This window comes from Mauremys reevesii, linkage group 5 (genome assembly GCF_016161935.1).
Source record: "Mauremys reevesii isolate NIE-2019 linkage group 5, ASM1616193v1, whole genome shotgun sequence".
Lineage (NCBI taxonomy): Eukaryota > Metazoa > Chordata > Testudines > Geoemydidae > Mauremys > Mauremys reevesii.
Window position 1 is genome coordinate 109,967,434 of NC_052627.1, and position 23,384 is coordinate 109,990,817.

General features: G+C 40.3%; 1 protein-coding gene across 4 annotated transcripts in view; it reads right to left on the reverse strand.

The window, feature by feature from the left end:
• Positions 1 to 23,384, reverse strand: part of CC2D2A (coiled-coil and C2 domain containing 2A) — a 147,722-nt gene that overhangs the window by 95,085 nt on the left and 29,253 nt on the right. For 3 of the 4 annotated variants that reach the window (XR_005599228.1, XR_005599229.1, XM_039541048.1), the window contains exons 7-14: positions 21,364 to 21,462; positions 20,097 to 20,285; positions 18,790 to 18,946; positions 17,244 to 17,380; positions 14,277 to 14,408; positions 10,526 to 10,735; positions 5,292 to 5,398; positions 762 to 902 (exon numbers count right to left, since the gene is read on the reverse strand). Coding sequence is in view for 2 of the 4 variants with exons in the window: in XM_039541048.1 (XP_039396982.1) it covers positions 762 to 902; positions 5,292 to 5,398; positions 10,526 to 10,735; positions 14,277 to 14,408; positions 17,244 to 17,380; positions 18,790 to 18,946; positions 20,097 to 20,285; positions 21,364 to 21,462 (1,172 nt within the window). In the remaining 2 variants the exon portion in view is untranslated. The remainder of the gene's footprint in view (positions 1 to 761; positions 903 to 5,291; positions 5,399 to 10,525; positions 10,736 to 14,276; positions 14,409 to 17,243; positions 17,381 to 18,789; positions 18,947 to 20,096; positions 20,286 to 21,363; positions 21,463 to 23,384) is intronic. The other variant, XM_039541049.1, reaches the window with a different exon arrangement.

Genomic DNA, 23,384 nt, shown 5'->3' on the forward strand with positions numbered 1-23,384 from the left:
TATAACAAAAATGTATTCTGTTGATAAATGCATTCACATTTAACCTATGCTTTCATGTACCGGTAAGTTTTCAAGCAATTTTCAGCACATAGGATACAGTAGTATTACTAGGTTATCTTTGTCATAGTTTCTGAAGCTCTGAACGCAAAGCAGGCCTTTGGGATCCTAATAAACTTCTGATTATGAAATAACAAACCCTATAGGGTCCTGGGCCATGCCAAGGGCTCCTAAGTGCTACAATAATACTAATAAATAATAGTAATAATAATAAATGAAGAATACTAAAATTATTCCTTAAGACAATTTTTAATGGTCAGCAGTAATTAGTAATTCTTTTTCCCTTGTCTTGCACATTATAATGAAATTGTAATGAACTCACAGAGCTAGTTACATGAGTGCATAAAATGTGTGAGATATTCTAAGAACAACAATTTATATCTAGTATTTAGTTATAAGACTTCAAAATGGTGTGAGGGATGAGGTTAGTTTTAAGAATTGTGATAGATGCTAATTGACAGCAGATAGTAACTATCCACAACGAACTAAACAATTCTGACTTTGGACATTACCCTCTAGTAATTTCTCTCAGTTATTGTAATTACTTGTTGTCTTAAAAAAAAAAAAAGGTGATACCAGAACTTGCTACTAAAAGCTTATCGTTGTGCCTTGTTCGTGTTACTTGTGAACTCTTAAATATGGCAACATGCAATAAAATCCCACTGCTAGCACATGAAGTAACAAAAAATGTTATCAAAACATACTTTCTCAAATAGAGTTTCATGGGTGTGTTAGTAAACTTCTGAAAGTCACGCAGGGATTTCATTTCTTTCCAAACTTTTATAATAGTCTTCAGCAACGTTCGGTCTTTTTCTTGTTCAGCATCACGAAGTCTTCTGGTTTGCCTATAAATATATGTATGTATAAACTTAAACTTGCATAACTAGATGGAACAATACAGCGAGAACTTATAATACTGAAAAACCACATGGTGTGGTTTTCAATCTAATTGATGGACTTCACTACAATCCAAGATAGTATAACAAACTCAAACTTGAAGATGACAGGATGTGGCTTTCGTTAAAGCTCTGTATTCTATTTTGCTGAATTCTGGACAATGTGACTTTAATTACAGTTAATTATCTTGAGCTCTCCATCTCTAATACAAAGGCTTATTAAAGCCATACATTATTAAAAACATTTTAAAGTCAATGTGTGTAAACAGCAACCCAGGATAATTATACTTCTGCTATGAAGTAATGTAAATCAAGTCATGGCCCTGGAGGATTCGAAACACTAACAAAATTAACTTCTTTTGACTTGGAAGGGATATTTGACTTGGAACCATTTCTGTCTTCCATTGCATTATGGTATTGGTATTGCCTTTCCTTAAGCACTTACACATACACTTATGTACTTCTTGAAGACCAGACTAAACATTTCCTATGTAAATGACTATTTTGGATGAACATAATCTTTTGTCAACACTGTCCTGGCTGTAACAATTGTCTTTTTTTTAAATGATATAACCTAAAAGATAGTATTCTATAATATGGTACTACAATACCCTCTAAGTTAAGACCTGGATATTCAGTAGCTTGTATTCATTACTTGTACTAACTTTGCTTCTGCTTTTAAATAATTTTTATAGAGATTAAATACAGACCTTCCAAGACACTGTACTCCACAACCTGTATTGGCAAGTATGATTCAATGTCTTACACAAGAGGCCCATCAATTTACTAATATGGCAAATGAGATCACTGGGACTGGAACTGCTGACTATCATGGCTTGCCACACTCCAGTGATATTCCTCTCAGTTTGCCAGAAGTCCATTGCATGTTTCCAGTCAAGAACCAAAACGTATCTTCCTTTCCAGTTCATCAGAGGGGTAGCTGTGTTAGTCTGTATCCACAAAAACAATGAGGAGTCCAGTGGCACCTTAAAGACTAACAGGTTTATTTGGGCATAAGCTTTCATGGGTAAAAAAACACCACTGAAGTCCATCTGAAGAAGTGGGGGGTTTTACCTTCAAAAGTTTATGCCCAAATAAATTTTTTAGTCTATAAGGTGCCACCGGACTCCTCGATGTTTTTTTTTCCAGTTTGTTTGTTACAGTGTTGTTTGTTTTGGATTCCTTTGTGCTAGTTTCCTATGTAACATATATTGTTTTTAATACATGTGTTAATATGATCAAGTGGAAATGTCTACATTGCTATTTTTAGCCACATAGCTTGAGCCCTGAGAGCTCAAGTCAGTTGACTAGGCTCTGAGACTCGCTGCCATAGTTTTTTTTGCTGTGTTGATATGCCCTGAGTTTCAATTCAATAATATCTTTAATAAAATATTTAAGATATAAAGCTGATTCTTTAAAAATATGCTTAATTTTAATATAATCAGAGCCTCTGCATTATTCTCTTGACATGGGAATATGTAAAAGCTAAATATGATTCAGCAGTTAAAAGCAGAGTGGCCCTGCGGCATAAAGTAAACACCTCTTATTGCAGCAAAAAACTACACTTTATAGCCCTATGATCTCATATAGTCTGGCGTGACAGCAACATATGAGAAACTAACCAAAGCATACTCAACAAGTCCACTGACATCAACCAAAATGGAAAGGTTCTCAGAATTTAACTGAAAGCATTTCAGCAATCAATTAGCTTCCTAGGACCAGAAAAGCACAATACACTTTTCAAATAAAAAAGGAAGTCCTCTTTTCTATCCAGAAGTGAAGGATACCACCAATCACTTACTAATATAAAGAAACAACATGCTTCTAATTAAGAACAAGCATCCAAGGGACAAATGGAGTTTATGAAACAGTTAATTTATCTCATGTCTGTAGTTATCAAGGACCAGTATTTGCAATGACTCTGTCATGTAAAGTAATAAATAGGGCCTGAAGAGAGTCATTTAAAAAATGCCTTCATGCACATGTTTTTGCACAGAAGACACAAACACTAATTAGATTCCATGGCCAAAGGCATTTTCTGTTTCTGTAGTGTATTTGTTCATAGTAAATAAAGTCTAATGTGGCACTGAAAACCAGATGAGATCTTGAATTTATCCAGTTTTACAGCCAGGATGACTGAGACAGAGGTCAAGTTATTTTCCACAAGGTCTCACAATGAGTAAGCATCCCAGTATGAAAACAATTTTTACCCAGAACTCTTTTGATTCCTAGCTGTAATTTGAGCTCCAACCACTACCACAGTGATCACCATTAAAAAGTCAACACTAAACAACACTCTGATATTTAGGATACCATCATTAAGTCTTAATTATAAGTAGTGGGAAATACTGTAATCTCTCAGGTACAATAGTATGGTACCGTTGGCAAATGTTAACTATTTAATGGTGACCATGGTGCTCTCTCTTCTTCTGTTAATGTATTCAGTAGGTTCAGAAATCCTAAGAATCTTTTATTGTGACCTAAGTATTAGGTAATTAAAACTATAGCATTAAATATTTTAATTAAAGGAGTATAATTTAAGAGACTTTAGCATCTAAACTAGACCTGAGGATTACACAACCATGTTGATAGTCTAAGGTTTCCCTTTCATAGTCAGCAGGCATTTTTTTCTACCTGCAGAATAGTCACTAAGGATTAATCTTGCTATTCACTGCATGCAAGTGCACCCCTGTGCTCAAATGCAGCTTCAATGACTTCAATAGGATTCTGTGTGGGTAGAAGGGTGCACTCTTATGCTAGATCAGGGCATAAGCTTCAGTCCTGCTATGAGCTCCATGCAGGCAGGCTCTTACATCTGCAGAGAGCGTCACTGATTCAAAACTAAAAATGTATATAAATTCTTAAGGCCCAGAAGTTCTGATGGGAGTGCTGAATGGGGCCTTTAGTTAGCAATGACTCCAACTATGTAAGATAAAATCCCCCTTTTGAATTGAATTAAAATTTAATTTGCCACAATTAGGCCAAACAGGAGGGAATAACAGCTGTTCCCAACTGATGACAGATACTGCTCAGATGTTGACAATTCTGTCAGAAAACCAAAAATGTTCCAAAACTTTTTCCAGAAATACGTTGTTCCTTTAGGAGCAATAAAACATGCACAAATTTCACTAACACGTTTTAAAAATCATTCTTTACAACAAGCAGAAGGAAAATTTACCATTTAACTTTGTATTATCACAAGCTAAATAAAAATTATGTAAATTTTGCTTGTAATAGATTGGAGACTGAAACCAATTACATCTAAAATTAACCCAAGTCCCCACAAAAGCGTACAATTTGGGGGAAAAAATAGTTTAGTACACATGAAAAGTGATAGCTTATTTGACTCCACATGAAAAATGCCAAATTGACAGGCCTGTAGACTGAAGTTTTCTTTTTTCTCAACAAAGCACTAGTGACATCAGTGCATATTTCCCTCACACCTTACCATATTCACCACCAAAGGCAATTAAGAGTGAACATTACAAGAATTTAGTGCAGTTTAGCTTATGTCTATGAGTCCTGTATGATCTAATACCAATTAGTTTCTGACTTGGGTTTAGGCTCTTAGAAACCTCATATGCTTGACAATGAGCTTTACCCCATAGGGATGTAATGTACTGACTACATGTAACAACAGCCTCTGTTGGCTGGAATCATACTTGATTATGTTTGTAATTAAATTGCTCTCTAGTATTTGGCCTACCAAGAAGAAAAATCCTTGGAGTAAAACCCCCACTGACTTCAATGGGGCCAAGAATTCACCCTTACTGTTATAAACTGAGATTCTCCAAGTGGAGAAATCTGAATGCCCCATATTGCATAGTTGTAGTGTAGCTAACAACTGTAGTGTCTGTTGTTTGTGGCTATTAATTTTTTACAAGAACACAGTAAAGTTAACAGTGAAAAAACAGCAGAATAATAATTTCATTGCTTGGGTTTCCAGGACTACTAATTTCAACAAGACAATGGAATCCTCGGAAGAAGGGCATACAACATGTACATTAAATTTGTATCACTTTGAAACTTCATATACATTTATTAATCAAGTTAAATGTATATGGCTGTCTGGTGCTCTATATAAATTTCTGGTTATTCATCAACCAGTAAAAAAAAACATAAAATTAAAATGTTTTTTGGAATGTAATCTGAAACACTGCACAATCTGATTTTGTATACATATTTCTTTATTCGTAACCTGGGCTGTTTATTTCACATGCATAATACTTTACCATAAAGTGTCAAGTTTGGCATGGTTTTATAGTTCTGTACAAGTGCAGAAATAAAGAAAAAGGGAATAAAATTCTGAAAAAAGTGATCTAATGAATCTGTACCTACCTGATTACAAATTTATATTCAGTTACGCTCTGTTGTGCTACAGGATTTGGGACATTGGTTCCACTGTTGTCCAAACTACTCTGTACAGCATTCCTCAGAGCATGCAGCTTAAACAAAAGGCAAAAACAAACCAACAATTCATAGATAGTTTCAAAATTTATGGAGGAAACTGTACTGCGCACCATGTAACCTGAAATGAACCAGTTAGCCACTAAATGACAGGAAACTGCTACTCCAACAAGGTAATTGGAAACAGATGAAGGATTTAGTTTCTGTACCCACTTTGTATCTCCTCAAATGATGATTTCAGAGATTCATGAGTGAAATCAAAAACTACAGAAACCTCATAGATTAGTATTCATGGTTCAACAGTCATGACAGGAGTGAACTTGAAACAAGGGCAATGGAACTGCAAACAAATATTGAAGAGGATCACTTCTACTTATCTATAGACTAATGAAACAAGCACTTAGCTGCTTGTAAACATTTTGTCTACAGTACATCGCCTTGATGGACAAAATGTTCTATGATCACTACTCAGCTGAAAGCAAAGCAAACTTTAAATAGCAAAAAAGGCTAAATATATCAATGTGGTAAATAAACACACTATGAAAAATCTAACCAAATACTTTTGCATTTCTGCTGAGTATATCTATTTACCTTCCCTCCATCGTGCTGGTATCTAAGCATCTCACAAAAATTTTTCTTCACAACATCCAGAGAGGATACGGAATTATTGTTACCTATATTTTACAGATAGGAATCTGAGGCATAGTGAGATTAAATGACTTAATCGATGTCACTCAGGTAGGCTGAACTAAATCTGAGTCCCCATCTAGTGCCTTAACTACAAGACTCTTCCTCTCAAATAAAGTATTTCTTTCTGGTGTTTTCTTTCACCCTAATCTTGACAATAAGAACATAAGAATGGCCATACTGAGTCAGACCAAAGGTCCATCCAGCCCAGTATCCTATCTACTGACAGTGGCCAATGCCAGGTGCCCCAGAAGGAGTGAACCTAACAGGTAATGATCAAGTGATCTCTCTCCTGCCATCCATCTCCACCCTATGACAAACAGAGGCTAGGGACACCATTCCTTACCCATCCTGGCTAATAGCCATTAGTGGACTTAGCCTCCATCAATTTATCTAGTTCTCTTTTAAACCCTGGTATCATCCTAGCCTTCACATCCTCCTCAGGCAAGGAGTTCCACAGGTTTACTGTGCACTGTGTGAAGAACTTCCTTTTATTTGTTTTAAACCTGCTGCCCATTAATTTCATTTGGTGGCCCCTAGTTCTTATATTATGGGAACAAGTAAATAACTTTTCCTTATTCACTTTCTCCACACCACTCATGATTTTATATACCTCTATCATATCCCCCCTTAGTTTCCTCTTTTCCAAGCTGAGAAGTCCTAGCCTCTTTAATCTCTCCTCATATGGGACCCGTTCCAAACCCCTAATCATTTTAGTTGCCCTTCTCTGAACCTTTTCTAATGCCAGTATATCTTTTTTGAGATGAAGAAACCACATCTGTATGCAATATTCAAGATGTGGGCGTACTATGGATTTATATAAGGGCAATAAGATATTTTCCGTCTTATTCTCTATCCCCCTTTTAATGATTCCTAATAGCCTGTTTGCTTTTTTGACTGTCGCTACACGCTGCGTGGACATCTTCAGAGAACTATCCACAATGACTCCAAGATCTCTTTCCTGATTAGTTCTAGCTAAATTAGCCCCCATCTTATTGTATGTATAGGTGGGGTTATTTTTTCCAATGTGCATTACTTTACATTTATCCACATTAAATTTCATTTGCCATTTTGTTGCCCAATCACTTAGTTTTGTGAGATCTTTTTGAAGTTCTTCACAATCTGCTTTGGTCTTAACTATCTTGAGCAGTTTAGTATCGCCTGCAAACTTTGCTACCTCACTGTTTACCCCTTTCTCCAGATCACTTATGAATAAGTTGAATAGGATTGGTCCTAGGACTGACCCATGGGGAACACAACTAGTTACCCCTCTCCATTCTGAAAATTTACCATTTATTCCTATCCTTTGTCCCGGTCTTTTTACCAGTTCTCAGTCCGTGAAAGGATCTTCCCTCTTATCCCACAATAACTTAATTTACATAAGAGCCTTTGGTGAGGGACCTTGTCAAAGGCTTTCTAGAAATCTAAGTACACTATGTCCACTGGATCCCCCTTGTCCACATGTTTGTTGACCCCTTCAAAGAACTCTAATAGATTAGTAAAACATGATTTCCCTTTACAGAAACCATGTTGACTTTTGCCCAACAATTTATGTTCTTCTATGTGTCTGACAATTTTATTCTTTACTACTGTTTCAACTAATTTGCCCGGTACTGATGTTAGACTTACCAGTCTGTAACTGCCAGGATCACCTCTTGAGCCCTTTTTAAATATCAGTGTTACATTAGCTATCTTCCAGTCATTGGGTACAGAAGCTGATTTAAAGGACAGGTTACAAACCATAGTTAATAGTTCCGCAATTTCACATTTGAGTTCTTTCGGAACACTTGGATGAATGCCACCTGGTCCCGGTGACTTGTCATTGTTAAGTTTATCAATTAATTCCAAAAATTCTTCTAGTGACACTTTAATCTGTGACAATTCCTCAGATTTGTCACCTAGAAAAGCCAGCTCAGGTTTGGGAATCTCCCTAACATCCTCAGCCGTGAAGACTGAAGCAAAGAATTCATTTAGTTTCTCCGCAATGACTTTATCATCTTTAAGTGCTCCTTTTGTCTCTCCATCGTCCAGGGGCCCCATTGGTTGTTTAGCAGGCTTCCTGCTTCTGATGTACTTAAAAACATTTTGTTATTACCTTTGGAGGTTTTGGCTAGCTGTCCTTCAAACTCCTTTTTGGCTTTTCTTATTACATTTTTACACTTAATTTGACAGTGTTTATGCTCCTTTCTATTTATATATCACTAGGATTTGACTTCCACTTTTTAAAAGATGCCTTTTTATCTCTCACTGCTTTTTTTACACGGTTGTTAAGCCACGGTGGCTCTTTTTTAGTTCTTTTACTGTGTTTCTTAATGTGGGGTATACATTTAAGTTGGGCCTCTATTATGGTGTCTTTAAAAAGCATCCATGCAGCTTGCAGGGATTTCACTTTAGTCACTGTACCTTTTAATTTCTGTTTAACTAACCCCCCCATTTTTGCATAGTTCCCCTTTTTGAAATTAAATGCCACAGTGTTGGGCTGTTGAGATGTTCTTCCCACCACCGGGATGTTAAATGTTGTTATATTATGGTCACTATTTCCAAGTGGTCCTGTTATAGTTACCGCTTGGACCAGCTCCTGCGCTCCACTCAGGACTAAATCGAGAGTTGCCTCTCCTCTTGTGGATTCCTGTACCAGCTGCTCCAAGAAGCAGTCATTTAAAGTATCGAGAAATTTTGTCTCTGCATTTCGTCCTGAGGTGACATGTATCCAGTCAATATGGGAATAATTGAAATCCCCCACTGTTATTGAGTTCTTAATTCTGATAGCCTCTCTAATCTCCCTTAGCATTTCATAGTCACTATCACTGTCCTGGTCAGGTGGTCGATAATAGATCCTTACTGTTATAGTCTTATTAGAGCATGGAATTACTATCCATGGAGATTCTATGGAACATGTGGATTCATTTAAGATTTTTACTTCATTTGATTCTACATTTTCTTTCATATATTGTGCCACTCCTCCTCCTCCTTCTCCTCCTCCCCCCACTCCTCCCCCACCCCCGCATGACTTCTTCTATCCTTCCGAAATTTTGTACCCCGGAATGATTGTGTCCCATTGACTAGTCTCACTCCACCAGGTTTCTGTGATGCCTATTATATCAATATCCTCCTTTAACACGAGGCACTCTAGTTCACCCATCTTATTATTTAGACTTCTAGCATTTGCGTACAAGCACTTTAAAAAATTGTCACTGGTTGTCTGTCTGCCCTTTTCTGATGTGTCAGATTCTTTTTTATGTGAATGTTTCTGATCTGACTCATACTTTATCCTCTCCCATCCTCTCCTCCTGACTAAAACCTAGAGAATCTCTATCAATAGACTCTCGTCTAAGAGAAGTCTCTGTCCAATCCACATGCTCCTCTACAGCAATCGGCTTTCCCCCATCTCTTAGTTTAAAAACTGCTCTGCAACCTTTTTAATGTTAAGTGCCAGCAGTCTGGTTCCACTTTGGTTTAGGTGGAACCCATCCTTCCTGTATAGGCTCCCCGTATCCCAAAAGTTTCCCCAGTTCCTAATAAATCTAAACCCCTCCTCTCTACATCATCGTCTCACAATGGGTGAAACAGACGTAAAACTACAGTAAGCCTCAGTTTGATAATTTCAGATACAGTACTAAACAAGAATGGGACAAGCAATTCCTATTTTCAGTTGATTGTAACTTTCTCAAATCATGATCCTGTGCCTTAAATTTCTCATGCTTGATCTTAAATTTTCTCATTCTCATGCCTGGAATAACTTCTCATACCCCAATGTCTTCATTTATTACACCACCAGGTTTTGGTGAGAAATATATTAAGTGTGACAATATATAAATAAAATCAGAATATTTAGCACAGATATAAGGCTGGAAACTAGAATTTTATTTTAATGGAACCAAGTATTTATAAACATGACTGTTTTCCTTAAAAATGTCAAGGTAAGGAATTAATGTCAATACAATGGAAACAAATAATAATTGTATTCCTTTTCACCTAGAACTGAGACTAAGCTTCACTCACCTTTCTCCATCTTTGTATGCTGTTTTTCCCTTTCTGCCTGTCTGAGTCACTGTACACAACTCGGTAAAGCCATATCTACCATTCACTGCAAAACATTTTTGATACTCTGTATAAAGGATGCTATGTAAATTCTATTGTATTAAAACAATTATACTGACTTGTATCTCAGATCCCTTTAGAGATCCTATTTTAAATAAACGAACAGGTAGGTCTGCACTGAACATGGAGTAATGTTTCACTATGCTGTTGGACACATTTTAATCAGCTTTCAATTGAAATTCATTTGATCTGATGTTAAAGAACAAATATTTGGGGGTGGGGTTAAAACTTTATAGAAAAACAGGATTATTTTCAACAAAATATATTATTCATGGCACAAAGCTAGAAGTTACATTGCTACATTTTGAAGACTCAAATTCAGTTTTAACCTTAAACTAGCTATTATCTCAACACACTTGAGCATACAATGAAAATACCTTATCTGTAAGGAGTTTGGTAAGGTTTTGCTGTCTTCTTGCTAGATATTGATCATACAACTGAGCCAATTTGGCTGCCAGAACATGTTCACGGCTAAAACAGGGATGATGGGTGAATATTAACCCAGAAATATCAATGTCCAGTTGAAACTGTCCCTGAGAGTCCCCAGATCCAACAATATATTGGTTGGCATGCATAGGTTTCATTGCCTGAAATGAAGAAAATAAAAGAGTGAAATATTTAAGACTATTCTGACTTGTGCATTAGAGCTTGTAAAAATGGTCCTGCGACAGGCAATAACCCACTTGTCTATACCTAATCATAACGTGCCTGTACCTGAGTTTTTAGAACAGAAAAATGTATCTTGTTTAATCAAAAAATTCCTTGCTTTAAGAATCCAGCTCCACAGACCTACCAACAGATCTTTTACACTACACTGTTTAAAAAAAAAAAAAAAAAAGAACCGGATCTGTCCATCAATGGCAAACTCACCTGAATGTCCAATAAAGGTAATAATTGGAGATATACCAATCTCCTAGAACTGGAAGGGACCTTGAAAGGTCATTGAGTCCAGTCCCCTGCCTTCACTAGCAGGACCAAGTACTGATTTTTGCCCCAGATCCCTAATTGACCCCCTCAAGGATTGAGCTCACAACCCTGGGTTTAGCAGGCCAATGCTCAAACCACTGAGCTATCCCTCTCCCCCAAATGTCCTGCTCAATAACTTCAATTACTCTTGACTAAAAGTTACATGATAAGTATTGCCTAGGAAAACAATACTTGAGAACACTAATAAACCCAGTGCACAGCAAATAGGCACAGCCAAACTAGTTAAATAGAAACATATGAATACAACTCATTTGCATCTCAATCAACCTAGGATAGATTGAATCTGTGGATCTGGATTCTTGAAAAAAGGAAATTTTCAGCCAGCAAGAAAAATTCTCCTATTTGTAAGGCCCTACTTAATTTGTGATATTGCAGATTCCGCAATGTTAGGCTTCTACCACTATATTGACATGCAAGCCCTTCTGGGCGCAGGGCTGACAGTGGGAGCCCCATGTTCCTGTTGTCAGCCCTAGCCCCCAGCTCTCAGCCCCGGGCGGCCAACAGCGGGAACCCCCACTCTCAGCCCAGGGTGGCTGATGGTGGGACCCCCTGCTATCAGCCCCGTGTTCCCACTGTCAGCCCCAGCTCTCAGCCCCAGCTGGCCAACAGCGGGAACTCCCCATTCTCAGCCCTGGGCAGCTGACAGTGGGTGCCCCTGCTATCAGCACCATGTTCCCGCTGTTAGTCCCAGGTGCCCAGCAGCAAGAGCCTCCACTCTTAGCCCCGGGCGGCCAAGAGCAGAAAATAATAATAATAATAATAATAGACTTTATTGCCACAAATAAGGTCCATTATTACTTTTCTGCAATTTTCCATGGCTTGTCTGCAACTTAGCCGCATTTTTTTGACAATCATCCCACAATTCAAGTAGGGCCTTAGCTATTTGCCATCAAATTCAGGTCCACAGAACCAGTATATGGATCTCAGTGAACATACGCAGGGAAAACCAATTGGCTGCTTTAGACATTTCCCCTAAGGAATTTTCAGCCCAGGAAGCTGCCATGACTTAGGAAATGAGCCCAGATATTAGAGGGAAGAGGCAGGCCTTACCCTGTGGGCCTCCAAAAGGATCCATCTTGATACAGGCTTCTACCCTTTTGATGTTGAGTGACATAACACAAAGAGGGCCTTAGATTTCCTAAACAACTTGATGTGGCCAACATTAAGTCCTTGGCAGCTTCTCTTTGGGAGGAGGAATAGCTTCAGGCAGGAAGAGGAAGCACCAAGGAATTCTCTTTGAGTTCAAGGATGAACGCTTGAGATGCCAAATAGCCAGCAGCCTGCAAAGTGAATTAGTCTGACTCTGAACTGGAGATTTTGCTCAGACTGGGCACTGAAGGAGCCATATGGAGAAGCTGGAATTGGGAGCAGGAAAACCCACCAAATCTCTTCCTGGTCAGTTGGTTTGGGGTGTGCTCTGCTTTCTTCTGGAGAAGTGGCTTTCCCTCTAGTTATACTGGTATGACCAGGAGAGGTAAAAAGGCCACTTTGCTTCCCCATAATGCTGCAGGGGAATACTCATGTTAGTCAGGCCCAGTGAGATCTGTGATTTGAGTTCAAGGGGAAAGGATATTAGGGACAGTGTTTTGGATCTTGCATCCCCCTCCCACTGTCTACAATGTCTTCTAGGGAATTCAGCTGCTTCGCAACAGCCCTCCACAGCCCAAAGGGAGGCAGGAGTGGCTGATCAGATATTCTTCACAGTAAAGCAACTGCAACCAGGACTGGAAGAGCACAACGCGCTCATTACTGGCCTCAGCTGATCTCTTCTTAAGAGCCTGATGCTGGGATGGCTAATCAAATATTCCACGTACAAGTACCATCACAACTAGGGTGGGTGGTGATGGAGTGCAGCTTGCAGGCTCTCTGTCAGAGCCAAGAGGACTTCAGTTGCTGCACTGCTCCTCTCCAGGCATGGTGAGAGGGACCAAGGGAACCTCTGGCCTGGCCAATCATTATGCCCTTGCTACTTCCTGACAAAAGTTGACACAGCTTGCCTACGTGCACTTGAAGTACTCAACAAGGGGCTCCAGCGCAGAACCAGATGAGCATATGCTTTGTCTTCTCAACAAGCTTATTCACCATCTTATATAGCTGTTCTTACCAGACAGAGTCCCTCAGGAAGGAATAATACACTGGTGATGCTCCCCTTTTGGGCAGAGAATCAAATCTGAAATCAATTCAGGGATTGTAGAGGATAAGAGCCCAGGTTTTCTTACATTTTTCTTTTTTTAATTTGATTTTCTTTGGTTTGCCTTTGTTTCAGCTCTGCAGCAGGAGAGATATTGGGTAAAATTTTCAAAAGGCCATAAGTGACTTTGGAGCTGAAGTCCCATTGTCAAAAGTGACTTGGACATATATGAGCCTATGTCTCACCAAAATTCAGCAGGACTTACACTCCTAAGGGCCTAAGTTATTTTTGAAAATGGGAATTAGGTATTTTTGCAATTTTACCCCTAGCGAACATGCTTGCACTGTGGAGGCAGAACAGAGGCTGGAAAGCATCTCCAGATGAGTATGGTTAGTCCTTCCCTGCCAATGAAGTGCAGAGTTAGTTTTGCCTCTTTCTGCATTGCAGGCCCATTAATAGACCTGTGGAACTGGATTTGATGGAGAATTATGTGTTTGTAATTGTCACTAGGGCCAGTTGATGAGCAACTTTCAGACTGGTATCGCAGCAGCAGCTGGAAGAATTCTCATCTCACAAAAGTGGAAGCCTTATTGTATGCTAATGTATCATGGTTTCTCCAAAGAAGGAAAGAAAGCTTTAAGAAAGGTTTCAGAAATAGAGTCACTGAAGTGAAACGGAGCCTGTTTGAATCTGCCCACACTAGATTATTCTTTTCTTTGCACAAGTGTAGCAACACCAATGCAGCTTCACTGTGCAAACTCCTAGGCTAGATGTGCTGCACCAATGTAAAAAGACACCTGAACTGATACAGCTTAACCCAGTGCAAGTCACTTTTTACATGAGGACACCACATTTAGGGGTTTGGACTGGTCTAGCCATAACAGCGTAAGACACCCATTGTAGACAAATCCTTGAATTGGTCATAAAATTTCATAATTAAGGATTCCTGAGAGTATAGTAACCAATACTAAATGGTGTCACAGTAACGACATATATGAAATGCAACCTACCTTTCTATACAATGTTTCAAGTTCTGGTTCTATGCCTTCCTCCAATGAAAATATTGGCGGTCTCGTAGAAGATTGTTTAATTGGACTAGGCAATGCTAAGAGTTTGCCATCGTCTCCAAACCACCTTTTTCCCTATGAATAATAAAGTGAGATAACATTTTTTGTAATTTTTATATGGGAATGACTTGCAATTATACTATTATTCCAGAAAATAAGATCCCACATTTCTGGAGACACTTAGCTTTTAAATCTTTTTTTTTAAGGAAGCAAACAAGCAAAACAATTTAAGCATGAGTAACTTGTGAGTGGCATCCCCCATGTGTTTTAGCTGATTCACACAGAAAACTCTGAGTATACTGACAAGCCCCAGACCCAAAGGCGATACATCTAAGGATCCTGTCTGAACCCTCCTTATGTTACCATTTTTCTTAATCTCCCAACCTTGCACATTTTAGGAAACATGCTAATGTACACAAGGCATATGATGCAAACTGCATGCTTGTTGATATCGCTAAAACTACAAGAAATGTAATGGTAGATCCATCAATAGCTATTAGCCAAGATGGTCAGGGATCCAATCTCGTGCTCTGGGAGTCTCTAGCCTTTGAGTACCAGAAGCTGGCAGTGGATGACAGGGGATGCATCACTCGATGATTACCTGTTCATTCCCGCTGAAGCACCTGGCATTGGCCACTGTCAGAAGACAGGATACTGGGCTAGATGGACCATTGGTCTGACCCAATATGGCTGTTCTGATGGTCTTAATCTGTCTAACCAAGATGTTATGCAAATCTTAAATTAAATGTTATAGTGCTCACTTTTGATTTACTTTACTTTTCTAATAAATAACAACAATAACCAGCTCTTCCATAACACACTTCATCAGCAGATAGCAAAGCACTTTATAAAAGAGTTCATTATCATTATCCCCATTTTGCAGATGGGAAACTGAAATACAGAGCAGTGACATGACTTACTCAAGGTCACCCAGCTGGCTATTAGCAGAGCTGGAAATAGAAGCCAAGACTTCTAAGTCCCAGTCCAAAGCTCCATTTGATAGGTCACATTGTAGAACTGATGAATGAAATTGTTTTTAATTGTTCACTTTATTAATGTAACTTCATAAGTAAAGTTTTATGAATGAAACAACATTCATTCATCAAACTAGCTGTTCAGCCAGTTGCCCTTGTAAGTTTCACTGTCAATCCAATTTCTGCTTAAATCACTGAGACTTGCACTGTTTCAGTATTGTAACTTCTGTTCACCATTCATTACGCTTGCCTACATTGTAACTTCTGTTCACTGTTTTCCATCCACTACACTTGTCTATATTCGAGGGGTAGCCGTGTTAGTCTGGATCTGTAAAAGCAGCAAAGAGTCCTGTGGCACCTTATAGACTAACAGACATATTCTGATATTAGGAATGGCAATATACAAAAACCTGTAGGAGAACACTTCAATCTCCCTGGACACACAATAGCAGATTTAAAGGTAGCCATCCTGCTGCAAAAAAACTTCAGGAACAGACTTCAAAGAGAAACTGCTGAGCTTCAGTTCATCTGCAAATTTGACACCAACAGCTCAGGATTAAACAAAGACTGTGAATGGCTAGCCAACTACAAAAAGCAGTTTCTCCTCCCTTGATTTTCACATCTCAACTGCTAGAAGAGGGCCTCATCCTCCCTGACTGAACTAATCTCGTTATCTCTAGCCTGCTTCTTGCTTGCATATATATATACCTGCCCCTGGAAATTTCCACTACATGCATCTGACGAAGTGGGTATTCACCCACGAAAGCTCATGCTCCAATACGTCTGTTAGTCTATAAGGTGCCACAGGACTCTTTGCTGCTTTTACATTTGTCTATATTGTAATTTCTGTTCATTGTTTGCCATATTGTAATTCAAACCCCATTTTAAAACGCTTACTCCATTTTGAAAAAGCTTGCTGCAACCTTCGTTTTTGCAAACCCTGCTGTAATCTTATTAGTTTAGGTTAAATGTGTGAATGAGGTATGTATGGATGATGGAATCAACCTCCAGCACCAGCCTGTCCTGATGAAATAGAGTTCAAACACCAATGGCTGAAAATGCAAACAACAGCCCTAACAAAGTAAGAAGAGTCCACCCTAAAAAGAAAAGAACAAAGGTACAATAAAAGGAAGATCAAAGCCAGGTCCGAGGCTGAAAGTCACATCTGCAATTGACGGGTGATCAATGACACCGAACCCAGAGGCAGCGTGACACACCAAGACCTATAGACTCTGGATTCAAACTAAAGCCTATAAAAAGGATGGGTGAGATGGAAGGTTTTGGGAGGGTAACCCAGCCCTTCCTTGTGCCCGGCTTTCCTGGCCAGTTAGCCGCCACAAGCTACGATCCCAAGCCACGAACTCAAGCTATGTTCAGGACTGGTAACTATACAGCAGCTGCAGAACATCTGGAGGGTGGGTGTGTGTTTAGATATTAGTTATTGGTCATAAATCAAATTGTGTTATCATAATAAATGTGGCATCTTTGTCTTGCCCCCTGAAAAGATCCTGTATAGTGTTGTCTGCATAACAACATTGCCTAACAATACCTTCTTAAGATAATTTTGGATTTAATCCGTTATTGCACTAATACCCGCAGAACATTGCCAGAGACAAAGAAAACACATTTTTGTTCTCTGTTGAAAGATACAGTTTGAGTGGGAGGTACCTGGCCTGAAGCACTCCGTTGTTGCCAATTCCCCCCAAAATGCTTACTTTCTGATAAAAACCTTCAAAAATTCTGATACTGCTCTCAGACTGCTTTTTTAAATATATGTGGCCCATATGCTAAGCTGATTATTCATGCTTCACCTGAAGGGTAACAAAATAAAAAATTAATAAACATCATAAGGAAAGGGTCTGAATTTTGGACACTCCTGATTGTGACATAAAAAGAACCTGAACCAGACACGAGTAATAATGTAGTGGTGACTTACCTGCTCCTGTCTCAGTATTCTGTTCTCTAGAATGTTTTGATTAGATAGTGACACTATGGGCCTTTCTCCTGTGTAAAGACCCTCATCTTCTAGGTACCTCGGCTGCATGTTTTCAGGCACCTTCTGAGACATAGGCACTAAAGAGCAATCAAATATTCAAATATGTAAGATATTTTATAACTGGAGATATAGTTTATCAGCTTTCTAAGGACCTATACTGCTTTTTAAAAACTACATTGATATTTTGCTGCTGCAAAGGGAACACCCTAAAAATGTTGTCTGTGAAATTTGCCTGATGGCAATAACTAATATTGTTTATGTACATAACCAAAGCAGCTCTTATTTCCATAATAAGGACAGATCTATAGTATAAATTTATAACAACATTCTACTGGTGATAGTGTTTTGATGTTGTTTGTTCATTTTTGGGCATAGCCTGCATTATTTCCCAGTATAGTTGATTCATGCACTCTGGGGCATGAACTCAAAACTTTCTAAATAGCAGCACCCACTGCGAGTGTACACCCACACTAACTACATCCTCAAACCTCACCTTTCTATACAATCGGGTATATATATCGGGGTGTATATAAGGAGCACAGATCTAATTATCAGTCTCTTTTCTCCACTAAATCAAGAATACACTCGCCAACACTGAGGCAAAGCTGAAGCTGTCTGATGCAAAGCACCCAGAACTGAGAACTCAAGAATGCCAACATCAAAGATGTTGGCATTGAGAACGATCCAGATACCAATGCTAGCACATACTGCTAATGGGTTTGGGAAGAGTTGAGAGACTGATGGCTCTATTTCTTCTTCCTCCTCCTTCACAGAATGAGGCTGGGAAGCAAAAGCTTTTGAGGATTTAGCAGGCCCAGTGGGTGGACTTGGCAATGGCTCCTGCCTCAGCGCTGGATTTTGGGAAACATGACCACTAAGTTAGTGAGCGCCTAAGGTTGCTTAGCGTGCCTCTCAACAAGTCTAAGGTGGAAAACTATTGAAGTCGGTTGGCAGTTTTTCAAAGAGACACAGGTTGCTTACCCCTGGTCTAACATATGAGACAATTTAGTTAGGTCTCTGTGCTTCAAGACTCCCCCTCGGGCACAGATTCCTCTGGCTGCACCTACAGTACCACAGAGACCCTCAGACAACAGGTGCTATTGGAGGTTAGAGCAGGCGTAGGCAACCTCTGGCATGGGTGCCAAAGGCGGCACACAAGCTGATTTTCAGTGGCACTCACTCTGCCCGGGTCCTGGCCACCGGTCCGGAGGGGCTCTGCATTTTAATTTAATTTTAAATGAAGCTTCTTAAACATTTTAAAAACCTTATTTACTTTACATACAACAGTAGTTCAGTTATATATTATAGACTTATAGAAAGAGACCTTCTAAAAATGTTAAAATGTATTACTGGCACACGAAACCTTAAATTAGAGTGAATAAATGAAGACTCGGCACACCACTTCTGAAAGGCTGCCGACCCCTGGGTTAGAGTATGTTATATTACAGTTAAATTTAGCAACAAAAGAAAAAAATGCATATCATACCTGTTAGGATGCTTGGAGTGAACAAAATTTCTCTTTCCTTCTGTAGTTGCTCAGAATAGCTTTTGTAGTCTGCAGGTTTTACTACTAGAAAATCACGAGCCATTTGATCTATAATGAATAAATCTTCTCTATCATTAACAAGGCAGTCCTCTTCATCCTATATTTTATATGTAAAAATGTATTAGTTCTTTTATTTAGTATGAAATTCTGGTCTGGAAGACATCAATCTTACAATTTTGCATGCAATCAGAAAAATGGGTTTTATTTAAATTATGCTGTACAGTACATCCTTGCTATAACTAACCCCTCGGGATCCAAACCATTTATTCTTTATAGCCAGGGGTTCGTTACATCAAAAGAGAACCACCATGGGGGATGCGGGGGCAACAGCTCCTCCAGCCCTGGGGCTGCGGCAGGGGCTGGAGGAGCTGTCAGCCCCTGCCACAGCAACAGGGCTCAAGGTGAGATCCAGGGACCAGGTTCATTATATTCAAAGGTTCATTGTTATGGAAGGCATTATGGCGAGGCTGTACTGTATTGGGTAAAGCTAGTTATTCACATTCATACACTGGAATAATCAAAATCAATATCATCACAGTTTATTCACGATGTTAGCAAGTTACTATATATTAGAGTATTGGAAATAGAAACTCCATTTCATTTTAACAAAATGTACAGCTTACTAACAAATATGTTAAATGAGACAGACTCTACCACCCTTACTGACATTGAGTAGTACACTAGTCTGCCAGTAATCCCTTGGGAATGATAGGACAATTTGTGGAGGAAGATACTGCTCAATGTGAGAAAGGATGGAAGAATCAGACTTGTAGTTACCACCATGGATTATCAACTATAATCACTTTTCCTTTATGTCTTGTCATCCTAATTTCATATTGTCTTGAAAAAGTAGCCTATCATGATTTTTTTTCAGTCTCTTTAATAAACATGCAATATTAGCCTCAGGTGAAATTGACACCTACTGATTCAATGTCTACTGATTTGTTCAGTTTACTATGAAACTCTATTTTCTCATATATGGCTATGCAGCCTTACAAGGCTTCTGCATCAAGAGTGTCAATTATTTGTTATGTAATTGTTAAGCAAGAAGTACTTCACTACTAAAGAAAAAGCACTAGCGGCAAAGAAATCAACTTCTACCTCATCTTAGCATTTTGAAAATGTAATCCCAATATTTTGTTTTTAAAATAAATTATAAAATAGGTCAGCTTTTATTAAATGGATAAGCAAAAGTTAGCATAAAAAGTCTGGATAAAAATATTAAAAAGTGTTTCTATGATTTGTACCATTCCATCCTCTGTTTGTTCTTGTTGATGGCTTACTATAGATTCCTGTTCTTCCCCTTCCTCTTCCTCCTGATTTGATTCACTCTTCTTTTTGCTCTTAGTTTCATCCTTTATATTCTCTGGTTCAGGATCAAAATTGAAAGTAAAAAAATTATATGCTTCTTCAGCAGAAGGAAAATCAGTCTGGACCTAAGGAGAGAAGGTATCATTTATTTAAGATCACGTTTACAATTTTTTCATACAAGTAAAACAGCTAAAACTATCCTTTCATGAGTAACAGCAATAATGTTTATGAATCATTTAAACAAAAATCACACAAACACCAAAACAATGAAATCAAGCATCTGTTAAACAGTTTATATATCAAACTCTTTTACCACTAATATTTCTACTACTTAATAAAACATTTATAGTAAGATTTTTAAATATCAACTGCTTCAGTTTTTACTTGCTCATCTTTTTAAATACAAACATACTTGGGAAATGATCAGAGGCTAGGATTATGTTGTGGCTGTGAAAGGTAGAGGGGGAGGTAGAGGGCCATCATACAAACAGCAGTTTCGAGAGATATTTTGCACACAGAAATCACAGGCAGGAACAATGCCCTCTGAGGGAGTTTAGAGGAGCACAACGAGAAGTGACTTCTACATCTCCCATGCTGAAGGCCCCAGACTCTGCCAGACAGTACTGAAGGGGTAAGGTGGAAAGACATTGTCCAGTCCTGCCTCCTGTAGCACAGCTGGCAGTGATATGACGCCACCTGTGCCTGCACTCAAGAAGCACAAGTTGTGGCACTCTCCTGCCCCTGCACACAGCGTCAAAATCTGCCCCTAAGAGGCAGAACGAATCTTTAAAATTTATACCCAGTGACCCAATTAACAGCAGTATTTTGTTACCACACATGTAATACGTAGGAGTATTGTTGTGGCTGTCAATCAATGAGAGAAATGTCTAACAAGAAGCGAGAGCTCCTCTGGTACCCAGTCCCTGGGCCCACATTGTTCTGATTTCACAATTCATGTTTTCTTTTATCAGAGATTTTTGTGGCTATTTTTAATATTTGTTGGCAGAGTTGCTATGGGTATTTATGAAGATGATCATATTTTAATTGTTTATTACATTCCTAAGCCCCCTGACAATGGGGAGGGCATTTTTCAAATTAAGATCCCAATCCTGCCAGCTGCTCCACCCAGTGAAAATCCTGCAGCCACACCAAGCCCCACTGAGGTAAGTAAAGGTTACTGTAATTAAGGAAAATGATTCTTACATGTGACTTTTGCTTGAGTTTTTTGATGGAATCACGAAACTTGACTCTAGAAGACATCTGGGATTCATCCTCTTGCATGTGCCTTGACTCATCTTCAGACTGCATAAAAAAAACATCTTTAAAGTTATCATACAAGTTATTTACAGACACATCAAAATGAACGTGGTGAGTAGTTGAGTATACAGATTAACTGTTGCATGTTCACAGTCCAATTTTATTCTGATCAAATGTTTATTAGAAAGTGGGTGCATTTGCTAATTACAATTAACTCTTTTCTCTTCTAATGCAAAACAAAACTACTCAAACCATTTAATGAAACTTGTCTGATACTGATTATGAAAGGAGGGGCAGAAACAACATTTTTTGAAATCGGAAGTGGATACTACATTCACCTACGAGCACGACCTACTGTTATTCCTATATATTATGTACACTGGAATTATTGCGTTCACTGATTATCCTCATTTCACTAAGTTTCCATGATGCCTATTATATCAATATCCTCATTTAATGCCAGGCTCTCTAGTTCATCCATCTTAGTATTTAAATTTCTAACATTTGTATATAAGCACTTGAACATTTTGTCAATACAGTAATTTAACATTGTAGTTATGTTCCTGAAAAGTGCGACTTTAAGCGAAACGATGTTAAGCAAATCCGATTTCCCCATAAAAATTTATGTAAATGGGGGAGGAGTAGGTTCCAGGGAAACTGTTTTTACCGGACAAAAAACTATATTATATATACACACACACACAGTATAAATTTTAAACAAACAATTTAATACTGGTACACAGCGATGATGATTGCGAAATTTGGTTGAGGTGGTAAAGTCAGAGGGTAGGGTATTTCCCAGGGAATGTCTTACTGCTAAATGATGAACGAGCAATCAGCTGAGCCCTCAAGGGTTAACCCATTGTTATTCATGTAGCCTCACACTCTACAAGGCAGCACGAATGGAGAGAGGGGAGACAGCATAGCAAACAGAGACAGACTGTGTGTGTGTGTGTGTGTGTGTGTGTGTGTGTGTGTGTGTGTGTGTGTGTGTGTGTGTGTGTGTGTGTGTGTGTGTGTGTGTGTGTGTGTGTGAGAGAGAGAGAGAGAGAGAGAGAGAGAGAGAGAGAGAGAGAGATGCACAAGGCCCCTTTAAGTACGCTGACCCCACTCTAAGTACACTGACGTTTTAACAGGGCCGCCCAGAGGATTCCGGGGGCCCGGGGTCTTCGGCGGCGGGGGGCCCTTCCGTTCCGGGACCGCCGCCAAAGTGCCCCGAAGACCCGCGGCGGGAGCCCCCGCCGCTGGTCTTCGGGCACTTCGCGGCGGGTTCCGAACGGAAGGCCCCGCCGCCAAGACTGGGCTGTGCCGCGGCGGCAGCGGTCCCGCTTCTTCTCCCGCCCGCGGCCCCAGCCCCGGCCGCCCGCCTCCCGGCCCCGGCCGCCCGCCTCCCGGCCGCGCCCGGCTTCTCCCGCCCGCCTCCCGGCCGCGGCGCCCGCCTCCCGGCTGCGGCCCGGCCCGGCCTCCCGCCTCCCGCCCGCCTCCCGGCTGCGGCCCCGCCCGGCTTCCCGCCCGCCCAGCCCGGCCTCCCGGCCGCGCCCCGGCTTCCCGCCCGCCTCCCGGCCGCGCCCGCCCCGGCCGCCGCCCCGGCCGCGGCCCGGCTTCCCGCCCGCCGGCCCCTGCCCCTTACCGAAGCGTCACCGGCGGGGCCTGAGCTCCGTCCCGCTCAGAGCCGTGGTGAGGGGCGGGGCTGTGAACTCCACGCCGAGCGGAGGCAGCTGCCCCGCCCCCTCCCCACGCCGCTCTGAGCGGGGCGGGGCTCAGGTCCCGTTGGAGCTCCCAGCCCCGCCCCCTCACCACGCGGATCGGGGCGGGGCTCAGGGGCTCGGCCGGAGGTTCGGCGCTTGATGCGCCGAGGCTCCAGGAGAGGGGCAGAGGCGGGAGCCTCCGCTCTTCTCTTGGGGGCCCCTGCGGAGCCCGGGGCCCGGGGCAAATTGCCCCCTTTGCCCCCCCCTCTGGGCGGCCCT